General features: G+C 42.4%; 1 protein-coding gene across 4 annotated transcripts in view; it reads right to left on the bottom strand.

The window, feature by feature from the left end:
• Window positions 1–12,153, bottom strand: part of NKAIN3 (sodium/potassium transporting ATPase interacting 3) — a 434,650-nt gene that overhangs the window by 192,000 nt on the left and 230,497 nt on the right. For all 4 annotated transcript variants that reach the window (XR_014789838.1, XR_014789837.1, XM_084848052.1 and 1 more), the window contains exon 3: window positions 10,519–10,599. Coding sequence is in view for 2 of the 4 variants with exons in the window: in XM_084848052.1 (XP_084704178.1) it covers window positions 10,519–10,599 (81 nt within the window). In the remaining 2 variants the exon portion in view is untranslated. The remainder of the gene's footprint in view (window positions 1–10,518; window positions 10,600–12,153) is intronic.

The following is a 12,153-nucleotide window of genomic DNA, read 5'->3' on the forward strand; positions in this document are numbered from 1 at the left end:
GCTAGGCAGTATTATCATTTCAAGAAAACAGGGTGCTAACATGTCATAAAATAGAAAAGCCACTGCCAAGCCAATGAAATGAGTACTTAGCTGTTTGGAATGGCTGTCAAATATATCCCTTTTAAGGCACACAATAAGAATCTAAGAGCATATCATGGAGATGAGAATAGTGGCAATTTCTCTGCTGTTGCTTATATATGGTTTTCTTCCTTGCTTCTGACAGAATGGAAAGTGCTATTACATTCCCGGATGTCAAATTATTATCATTTCTGTGAACAGATATAAATTCTCATAAGTTAACATTTATTCCATACCATATGCTGAGTCTCACTGTGGTTCTATTTTAAAGACAAAACACAGAATAAAAACCTTACAGAACACATTAAAAGAATAGTATCATGAAAATAAACTATGGTTATCTTCTTAACCAAATGCCAGCCAGAGTAAGCACATGCATACTAGCCTCTTCCTAAGGCTTTAGTAGACCTCAAGAGGAAGGGAATATCAAAGGAGGAACAACCACAAATATTGTGACATTTTGTGCCATATGCCTTAGGCAATTTGTACTTGACAAGCAAACAGAAACTCTCACTGCACACCCTTTGCGGCTGGGCCTTAGGCTGATGGTACCGTTCAGGGTAGGTTGCCGAAACGAAAAAGACAGCAGAAGATTTCACCATCTAGCTGTAACTTTAGAGTAGCCTTCCCCAACTTGGTGCTCTCTAGATGTGTTGGATTACAACTCCCATAATTCCCAGACAGCATGGCCAATGACTGGGAATTATGGGACTTGTAGTCCAACACATCTGGGAATCATGGGAGTTGTAGTTCAACACATCTGGAGAGCACCAGATTCAGGAAGGCTGCCTTAGAGGTAGAACCAACACTACAGATAGAGTGAGAATGAGCTATGTTAATCCTACTGGTTAAAGTTTTGGTTGTTGTTGTTGTTGCATTTATATCCCACCTTTTCTTTTCTGGCAAGGAACCCAAGGTGGCTTATATGGTCCTTCTCCTCTCCAGTTTATCCTCACAAAAACCCTGTGAGGTAGGCTAGACTGAGAATCAATGACTGGCCCAAAGTCACCCAGTGAGCATTCCTAGTGCAAAATGAAGTCAAATATTGTTTGAGCCTTATACAAAAATGGAAAACTTGGGAAATTTCCAGATAAAAAGAGAACAAAACTAGTATCACCGAAGTCAGTGCTATAGCGGCATTTTCCAATGAGATCGCAGCAGCACTTTCGTGTCTTGCCTGAAAATTTGTAATTACAGTCAGGGCCAGAAATACTGGAACAAGGACAACTGTTTTGGCAGTTGGCCTCTGTACACCACCACATTGAAGTTGAAAGGAAATACACCCAGATGGGAGCGAAGTCAGGACTTTCAGCTGTAATTCAAGGGGCTTGACAAAAGTGGGGCATTGTCAGGAGCGCCCTAGCGGCCTCTTTCAGTACACTCCAGTAGCCAACTCAAGACACAGACGAAAGGATTCTTTTCAAGGCTTTAATCCTTTTACAGCTTAATGACTCTTTCAGATGCTGATCAACAGCGACTAAGCAATGAACAGCAGAGTAGCCTATGCTCCGGGTAGGCAGTTGATCCCCATTTGAAGGAGAATCACTTGAAGACCCTGAACTTATGGGCTAGGGAGAGATCCTCCCTCTTTCTCTTGGGTTCTCTTGGGAGGCGGCCGTTGCTTGCGTGCCAAACGGGTGCTACGCCTCCTTTCCATGCCCTCCATTGCTCATCGCGCCCTGCGTCTGCGTCGAGCGTCTAGCAAGCCCCCCTCCTGCACTTTCTCACTGCCAGGATCACTATCTATCTCAGGAATGCCGGCAGGAGGAATCTCTGCCAGCTGCTGTGCCTGTGAGGGATGGGCTGGCTCCTCTCCCACGGATTGCTGATTCTCTTCAGAATCAGAACTGCTCTGGGAGTCTATCGGCTCATTTTCCACCCTGACAGGCACTAACCATTCAGGAAGTACAGCCAGTGGCATACACACACACCCATCGTTGGTGGCTCATAAGTAATGGAATGAATGGCTGACAAGCAGCTGCATGGCCCGGTGTGGCCTGTTTCCTGGGTACCCCATGACCAATCAAGCAGATAAAAGGCCTGGAGGTGGTTCTGAGTGTTATGTTTGCATTTGGTAGCTGTTCACTGGAACTACCAATATGAGGTCCAAAGAGGTGTCCATGCAAGTGAAGGAGGCCATCATTAGGCGGAGGAAACAAAGTAAACCCATCAGAGAGATAGCAAAAACAGTGGGAGTGGCCAATACAAGTTTGGAACATCCTGAAAAAGAAGGAATTAACTAGCAAGCTCAGCAACAGCAAAAGGCCTGGCAGACCATGGAAGACAACTAAAGTGGATGACCGCAGAATTCTGCTCATGGTGAAGAGGAACCCTTTCACAACATCTAGCCAGGTCAAGAACGCTCTTGTGGAGGTAGGCATGTTTCTGGACTTGAATACCACTTCAGTTTGAATAGCAGCAATTCAAAATAATTGATTCAAATTCACTGACATTACATAAGGTGTCCTCATAAATCAAGGATGCTGTATGAATGGCAGTAGAGAACAAAATACACTGAAAAGGGTCATATTCTACATATATTCACAACTTCAGTAACATCAGTGAAGTTAGATGGACTTGACACAAATTCATAAGAGGGTTCCAAGGGAAATAGAAGGGCCCATTTAGCAGCTTTTTTATGTAAGGAAACTTTATAAAACAGACAGGCAGAAGCAGTTTACTGTATTGCTTTCTCAGATTTCACAGAAAGGCTCTTGTTATTAGGTGAGAATCACACAAGCTTGTGAATAATATGGTACCTTGTTTGAAACTCATTTCTCTATTGTTTATCCTTTCAACCTATAAAACCTGTAGTTCCAAACGATTTGGCTAATATGTATGCATTACCCACTTGATTCTTGTAATGTAATGCAGCTCTAGTATTTTCCCGTTTGGGTCCAGAAGAAAAGGCATTTAAACATAAAATACTGAAATTATCACACAGTAACCTCATCTATTTGTCCTATTCCTTGCAGTTTTGAATACAGCCAATAGAAATGAATGACTATAGAGTAGATCTATTTATCGAAAAGCACCAGGTGATTGATGATGATGGTCCAAGTAAAGAGGTTGTACTGCTAATGTGTACATGTAACTACAAAATGGCATTAATATAAACACCAAACAGTGATTCCTCAAATACCGAACTGGATAAATTACTGTTATATTAACTATGAGACATCACCTTGTGCATAATGATGAGAATGTGGTCTTTCAATAGCCTCAAGCAGCTGCTGTATAATTTTGTGCTGGGTAATAAATAACACTCCAAACTTAAAGTTTGGCCATGATGTAATGGTGACAGACTAGGCAGAGAGATATATGAATTAAGGGCGCAATCCTATCCGGATAGGTGGCTGCCTCCGAACTCGGAGGCAACCACCTAGCCACCGCAGGGCAGGAGAAGCACAGAGGGAATTGTTCCCTCTGCATTTCTCCTGCCCTGCATTTTTGGCTAGACAGCCAACTGCAGATGTCTAGCCACGGGAGCACGGAGAAGGGAAGGAGGTTACTGTACAACACATTGGATGTGTCATACATGCAGCTATGCTCTCCCTGCCCTGGAACACCCCCAGTCACGCCCCTTCCCAGCCGCTCTGCACTCCTCTTGTGAGCGCAGAGGACGGGGCTGTTCCACACTGCCTCCGAGGCACCGTGGAAGTGGCGGGAAGTCAGTTCCCAGAAAACAAGATATCCTATGGCCATCTAGCTGCTGTCTAGCGGCCTTAGGATTGCTCCCTCCGTGAGGTAAACACCAGCACTTTTAATTTAGTCTGGGAGCTATCATAGGCAGTGAAATCAATAGCATGCATGCTTACAGTGTCCTTAAACGTAAGACAGGTGCAAGATAGTCCTTATGTTATTTACTCTTGGACTGCCACCACCACTTTCCGTTTAAAGCCAGCTAGCTCTAGGAAGGAAAGAGATCCAGACCTATTGTGTTTATAGTGAAGGAACACTCTTCATAAATCCCACCTTGTATACAGGCAGCCAGAGTACAATCTGTAATTCTCAAATCCCTGGGCCTTTCCTTCAAAGCTTTAGAACAGGGTGCACAACCAGCAGCCCCCAGATCCCAGTTGTATAGTACCTATGCCTCCCCACCCCCAAATCCACTCATGCTGATTGGGATATCTGCCTCTGCACTATTAATGGGATGCAGAAGCAGCAATGTCTGCCCAGGTCACTGGGAAAGAAGGAGATACTTTGGGCATGACTTGCTGCTCTCAAGAGTTTCTGGGTACAGATAAGTTTTTTTTTAATTTAATTAAAATATTTCTTGGCCGCCTTTCAGGGCAGGAACCCTCCCAATCTGTCATACAACAATAGAACACATAATAAAAACCGATGTGGTAATAAAAATAGTAAAAACACAACAAAAATAGTAACAATACAATAAAAACAGCAACAGCAGCACACATTCTACACCAGCATAAAATAAAACTTGCAACAGACAACTGCAGCTAGAACCCATCCAATAAAACATAATCAGCAGAAGACCAGAATAAAGTAGTAAGTTTTCAGGGCCTTCTTAAAAGCTTGCAATGATGGGGCTTGGCGGAGCTCCGATGGCAACTTATTCCAGAGGTGTGGGGCCACTGCGAAAAAGGACTCCCACATAACTGTTCTCACAGCTTGGCAAATGAGAAGGGCCTCTCTTGCTGAACTTAAAGTGCAGGCAGGCTGATATGGGTTGAAGGCGGTCCTTCAAGTAATTTGGTCCTAAGGCTCTAAAGGTCAAAAGGTCTGTTAAAGGGACAGAAAGAAGGGGGCTATGTTTGGTTACACACTGCAAAACCGGTTGTATACGATCCCACTTTTTTAATGATTTAAAGAATCATTATTGATGCTAGTATCTTTAACAATAAAGTTACTAGAAATGTACACGTCTAAATTGAGTTTTTTCTAGATATCTAAGCATTAGCTCTAGAAAGATATAGTGAGATAAAATCACTATAAACTGTTTTGGTGCCAGCTGTCTGAAACATTTACGATCAAACTTCTGACATATCCTTAGAACAGTGGTGATATTTAAGAAATATATTACTGTGCTTATGAGATGTAAAATGTCAGCGCTGCAGCATACGCCACCACATCACATGAATACCAAAAGAGATGCATACAATTTTCCTTGAAAATGTACATTTGTATGCACTCATACTTCAGCTACTGTGCTGGTCTTTTAACAAGCAAAACAGAGAGCTGAAGCTCAGCTTTAAAAAGTCTTCCACTAAACTTTATGTGCTCACTTCCAACTCCAGATCTCAGTTAACAGCTTTTCAGAATGACAGTTTAAATCAAGAAAATGTCACACATTGTATAGTAACAGCCCTAATCTTTCCTGTAAATTGCTGCCTGTGATTTTTGAAAACATAGGAAATTGCTGGCAATTGACAATGTGTCGCACTGCAAGGATAACTTGACTTTTGCACATTTAAACAAAACAGTCTTAAATTATTCATGCATATCATTCAACACTTAGGCAATTCTCAGAATCATTGGTTTCAGAAACCTGAAGTCTTTGTTTGATACTAAACTAAAATCTCTCTTCTTCTTCTACCTTGTTTCCCTCCTCTTCACAAGGATAAAGCAAGGACATCATATGAAACATAGAACAAAGGCCACTCATATTGATTCAAATAAGCTTTGGATGAGAACATTAGAAGTTACAGTTATTGTATCACATGTGCTCTCTTTATCATTAAGATGAGATATATCTGCACAGGTGGGCATCTCCTCTTTTACAGAGGACAGCCCTCGATTTGAAAGGCTGCCAGAGGGCTGTGCTGTATTTTGAACGCATCCCCTGTTTGAAGTACTGTCCAGTCCAAGTCTGGTTATTTTCATATAGAGGCAATGTCAGAGAAGTAATTGAAGAGCGGACCACCTCTGAAGCAAGCCTCTAACTACAAGTCATTGGTAAGTCAGGGAGATGTTTATGATTCCCAAGCAAACTCTCTCTTATATATACTTGCCTTTGCTGCTCTAATTTAACACCCTTATTCTTGCATTGGCTTCCTTCTACTCTACTATCTGGGTCCACTTCAGTAGTTCTGTCTCCTTTGCTAGCCAGCTTGAGCATTCATGGAAATCACATCCTTATCTCTTGTTCACTTAAAAATCCAGAACCAGCAGATACCCACAGTCCCTCTCTCTCTCAATGACATTTCATGCTGGGATGGGTGGGGGTGGGGGGACTAGGCTGAGTGTCAGTTATAGAACAGAATACTATGGGGTAATAAAAGGAAATGAATTTTCTTCTTGAAACAATATTGCTGTTTTATGGCCCTGCTTTTATGCAATCCTATGAAACCACTGTAAATGTCACCTGGGAAGAGAATAAACTCTGTTTTTTGGCACCATCTGGAAAGCATTTCTAATTAAGTCCTCAGGAATGCAATTGTGTAAATGAAGCTCACCTATGAACACTGCGGTGGAATATTCTGAAGTTTGGGTGGGGGTGGGAAGACCTTCAGAGCCTTATTTATTCCATGCTGCAGGGAAGCTCTGGTGGAGTGGTCTCAAGAGTCTGCAGGACTGGAACCAAGCGCCTTGTTGTCTGCAAGCTGGTGCTTCTGGCTGTGAGCTACTTCTGACTGGAGAATGGAGGGAACAGTGGGTAGTATCCAACGGGGCAACTCTGTTGGTTCGGCTGTGCAAGCGGGACCCACCACTTGCATAAGGGGGAAGTAGCACTTCTTGACGTTATCCCAGAAATGAGTGGAAACACTTGTTTCTGGAACCAGGCTGGTCAGCGGAGCTCCCTTCTACAAGCTCCACTGATCTGATCCTTTCAGAAATTAGTGTTTTGCTCCCACTTCTCTTGAAAACATACTGGTCTTGCTTAATATTGTCGGGCTATAAATACTTCCAGAACAGTAGTTGGCTTAACCTCACCTGTCTAGGAAAGAAAAATTTAAAAAGAACTCTGTAGTCCCACTAATTCCAACATTCACCAAGCATCACTGAGCAGAAGTTTCCCAATGCAGGAATCTTAGAGAAAGTACCATGCAAATACTCACAGTTGTTCTGCTTACTGAACTCCAACAACTTAGAAAAAAGTAACTCTGAAAAAAAAATTAGTCTGTCCATTCACAAAAGAGGCATACCACCACCATCACCACCTGAATCCTGCTTGAAAGTCTGTATTATTGGTAAAGAACTAAACTCATGCAAAGTTGGCTGAAATGGAGAAGGGTGGACACAATAAAGAACATATTTAAAGACAGACTAACTTCCCCGTATAACCACACTGTGAAACAAACTCTGCAGGAATAACAAATTTTTGCTCCAAGATAACATTTATGACCAGTATAGCGATAAAAAGCTCCACTTTGAAAGTCAATCTAAAAATAAAAGCTGAAAGCCAAAGAACAAACCAAAACCCAGACTCAAAAATATGATGCAGAAAAGTTGATCAGACTACAAATAAGAATACACTAAATAAACAGTGGAAAATTCTTTAGGTATGATGATTAAAACAGCTAGAAAACCCAAAATGAACTGTATTATTGTCATAGAAAGCTTAAAGGTTTAAAGTTAAATTGTAAGATTATGCAAAACCATCTAGGCAGGAAGGGCAAAATCACAAAGCAATTAGTACTACTGAAGCAAAAAATAAATCACAATAATTAGAAACAAAATTCATTTCAGTAATCTGAATTTGAATGAAATTCTGGATTTGTAAATTTTAAACACGCTCAGTAGACCAACTGCTTTGGGTCCATATTTCTTAGTGAAACAGCCTTATCTTTGAAATGTGAATCTATTGTTTCCACATGTGTTCAGTTTAGTTGGGGAATAATTACATTTGCCATTACAGAAAGGATAAGAGGAAGAGATTATACAAACATGGAACACCAGATATTTGTGACATTCAACAATAAGTAGCAAGGGAGGAAAATAAAGGAAAAGGCAGATAATGAACCATGGCTGACAGGCAAATACATACTTTTACAATTAGCTCAATGTAATTATAGGAATATGACAGATAAAACTATTTTGAAAACTGTAACATTTTAAAAACATAAATTGGAAATATGAGATAGCCGTTAGACCTTAACAAGCAAAGCACAACCTAGAAAAAAAACAGATCCTGCCAAAGTTAAACATTTTACATTCTACTGAAACCAATAGAAGAGATTTAAACACATGTTTAACTATCTCACTGAAATAGGTGGAATTCAAAAGTCCTTGACTCTGACTGGATTGTACCCCATGTTCTTCATATTGCACCATTTAGAGAGCAAACCTATGGCCCCTAGGCAGGGGTGGGGGGACCATAGGATAGTTCAGATTCCTGGATCCATGGTCAGAGACAGTGCTCTGACCTCAGACCCAGGAGTCCAAGCTCCACCCGCTGTGCAGCTGGCAAGGAGAGAGCTGCGCTGGCTGCCTTTCGCAAAAGTGACCTCGGAGGGAAGGTAAAGGGGCCCTTCCTGTGGGCAGGGAGGGAACTGGGGAGGCCAGCTTGGGAGGAATCCTCCAGCCTCCCCAGCCTCTTTCCCTCCCACTCCCTGACACCTCAGCTAGATGGGCGAAAAAGCTCCTCTAGCTGAAATGCAGAGCGGGAGGAGCGTGGAGGTGAAGATTGCCTTTGCTGCCTGCTCCTCTCACTGTGCACTGGATGGTAGTAAGCCTCCGAGTTTAGAGGCTTACAGCCATCCCCATAGGATTGCGCCCTTAAAGTACTAAGGTACAGTACTAGTGATGGTAAGTACTAAATTTGTAAAAACAGAGGGCGGTAATTCTTATTGTTCACATTTCCTGCTCACGTGCTTAAAGATTTTTCATGCACCTCTGAAATTTCAAATGAAATTTCATTTCATGCACCAGCAAAATTCAAATTGCTGGTTTGAATTGCTGGCTCATGTGTTGTTGAAATTTTATATCCTGAGAGGAAAATTAGCTGGACTTTCCAAGTTCTATCAAATAACTTTACCAGGTTTATCTTTAAGCCCTCAAATCTCATTGGAATCACCCTGTTTGCATGTGCATGCCTATGTGTATTCAAGTTATTTCCCAGCCAGAGACCTCCCAGATTGCTCTCCCTCCTCTGATCTTGTTTGATAAACTGATGTTAATAAGTGTGAATGGTTAAAAGCGCATCTACCATTCTTTCAGACCCCACTGTGTTTTTATGTGTGATTTGTTCTAATGAAAAAGCACTTCCCTAGAAAAAGCACTAGAATAAGTAGTTAATTCTATTTCCCCGCTTGGCTAATATACAGGGAAGGGCCTCCCATAAGCCAGGATAAATCCCTCACCTCAGGCAGTGAATTACGTGCATGCATCCCATGACTGGGAAGACACACACACACACACACACACACACACACCCTGCCAGGACAATTGTCACCACCCAAGCAGATGCCTCACTCCAAGGACTTCAGAGTGAGGGATCAGGGCAGGCGGATGCTCCAGAGAGCCCTGTCTGCTGCAGCAGGAAAGCAGCTGGTGCAGCGGTCCAGAGTGGCTGGCCCGATGCCTCACTCTAAAGGGTCCTCAGAATGAGGCACTCTGGAAAACTGTGCTGGCTGCTCTTCTGTTGCTGCAATGCTCATTGGTTTGTATGTAGAAGTCTTACCATGCTCAGAGACAAAAGGAAGGATGTGACAATTTCATTACTAATCAGCTGATACACAGGCAATGCAATGCGCATGATACAGCACTCCAGAACAAAACAAATGACCACCAACAGTGCATCCCATTTACAAACTTATAGATTTACAAATTTAAAAGTTAACATTTAAAATGTTCTTATACGCACATGCTCGCACACAGAGATTTTAAATGTGAAATGTTTCAGTATAAAACACCAGCTTCAGTCACAAATAAGAATATGCTACAATACCACTTATAAGTTCAGCCAGAACCAGTCAGGAACAGGTCTGATTTTACTACTGTTATAAACATGGAAGCACAAATTGAAGACAAACTGTCCTGTTGACCCAAAGTTACCACAATCAGATGCAGCTGGTAGCACTTGAAAAAAGCAAGATTGTATTGGCACTGCATCTCACAACAGCAAGGACCAAACCACAGAAGATATTAACTACATGAGTGCAACTAAAGTGCACATTTTTGTTATGTGAATGGATGCCTGTTTACATAACAAAAACCATACATTAAAACTGTATTCACACAATTAGCATCACCCTGAATTTTCCTGCAACACAGATATGGCCACAGGAATAATCGTAACCCATCTCTTCACCACTTCATACCAAGTTCACCTACGGTTAACTGGCACCAACACACTCAGTAGATCAGGCAAACCAAACATTTACTATTTCAGACAAACTGACACACCATCAGAGAAAGAACACTACATCTCTGATAGCATGCTTTTTTTAAAGGCAGTCTTCCTTTAAGTTATTATCAAAGGATCATGGTTCCCCCCCAACCCACAAAACCCCCTAGGAATTACACTGGACCTACCTTAGAAAGCCCGCCCACTTCCAAATAGAAGCAGATAATGAAAACATTCCACGTGACCCAGAGAGCAGTCCATACCGAGTACTAGGTTGGGAAAAAAGAGAAAATGTGAAGATAAAAATACTGTACACAAGGTGTAGATCAATAATATAAAAGATCAATAAGCATAGTACTTCTGGGAACAATCATGCAGGGAGTAGCCAGAAAGATTTCTCTTGGCTGAAAGCCTCTAGAACTGTAGCCAATTGCAAATCCAATATTCTTTGCTTCTCTAACTACACTCAAGGAAAAGTTAGATTTATTATTTATGTTGCCATATTAGCCTATTGACACCAGTAAATTCAAAAAAACCTGACCCAATTACAGATTTTGTGCTATACCTTCACATAATGCATAGAAACAATCACAGCATAACCTCATTTTCCTGAATGGCCTGACTGATATCCAAACATTCAGGTAATCAGATGCTGGGATAAATAGGAGAACTGTCTGCTGTCAGGAGCACCCTGGCGGCCTCTTTCAGTACACTCCAATAGCTAACTCAAGACACAGACAAAAGGATTCTTTTCAAGGCTTTAATCCTTTTACATCTTAATGACTCTTTCAGATGCTAATCACCAGCGTCTAAGCAAGGAACAGCAGAGTAGCCTAAACTCCAGGTTAGGCAGTTGGTCCCCGTTTGAAGGAGAATCACAGGAAGACCCTGAACTTATGGGCTAGGGAGAGTTCCTCCCTCTTTCCCTTGGGTCCTCGGGACGCGACTGTTGCTTGCACGCCAAACGAGCGCTACGACTCCTTTCTGCGCCCCCCAGCTGTCGTTGCTCCCTGCATCTACGCCAAGCGTTCAGCAAGCCCCCCTCCAGCGCTCTCTCGCTGCCAGGGTCACTATCTATCCCAGGAATAGATAGTGCTGTGTCCTGCTGTGCCTGTGAGAGATGAGTGCACTCCTCTGTTCTTGGATTGCTGTTCTTCCTCAGAATCTGATAGGATAGAATCTGGGGTTCTATCGGCTCAGTTTCCACCCTGACATCTGCATTAGATTATAGTGTAATCATTACACCTACTAAAGGTTGCATGAAGGACACATGTACAGAAATAAAAAAAACTTTGGTCATCTAAAGTTTAGACTTATATTCAGTATTAGTAGGGGGCCAGAATATTGCTTATATTCTGGAGGTGACAGACTCGACCTTGGGGGAGCTGGGGGTGGCGATGGCAGACAGGAAGCTCTGGCGTGGGCTGGTCCATGACTGAACGAATAAACAACAAAACAAAGAATATTGCTTAAGGAGGCCCAGATTGGCTGGATGGGTTTAGCCTAGCAGATCCCTTTTTGGATGGGTTTAGGCTGGGGTCCCTCAATTCCTGGCCATGTGGATGACAAGCAGGTGCTGTGGACTGTTCTGGAATGGGGCTAACCTTCCTCTCCTCCCAGCTGAGGAATCTGCTGTTGCAGAGATCTGTGTAAATGTAAACAGTTGTAGACTGAGGCAGATGGAGACCAGACTGAACAGGGACAGAGGGAGAACTGAGCTTGGGCCCTGGAAGCATCTTTATGGAGCAGGGTGCCCCCCCATAAGAAATCTGATGAATAAATAGGTAACTCTGGGACATTTGCTGGGGTGTTAATTCTGTGAA

The sequence above is a fragment of the Heloderma suspectum genome, chromosome 4 (assembly GCF_057233095.1).
Source record: "Heloderma suspectum isolate Gila_16-S chromosome 4, 16-S_ref, whole genome shotgun sequence".
Taxonomy (NCBI): domain Eukaryota; kingdom Metazoa; phylum Chordata; class Lepidosauria; order Squamata; family Helodermatidae; genus Heloderma; species Heloderma suspectum.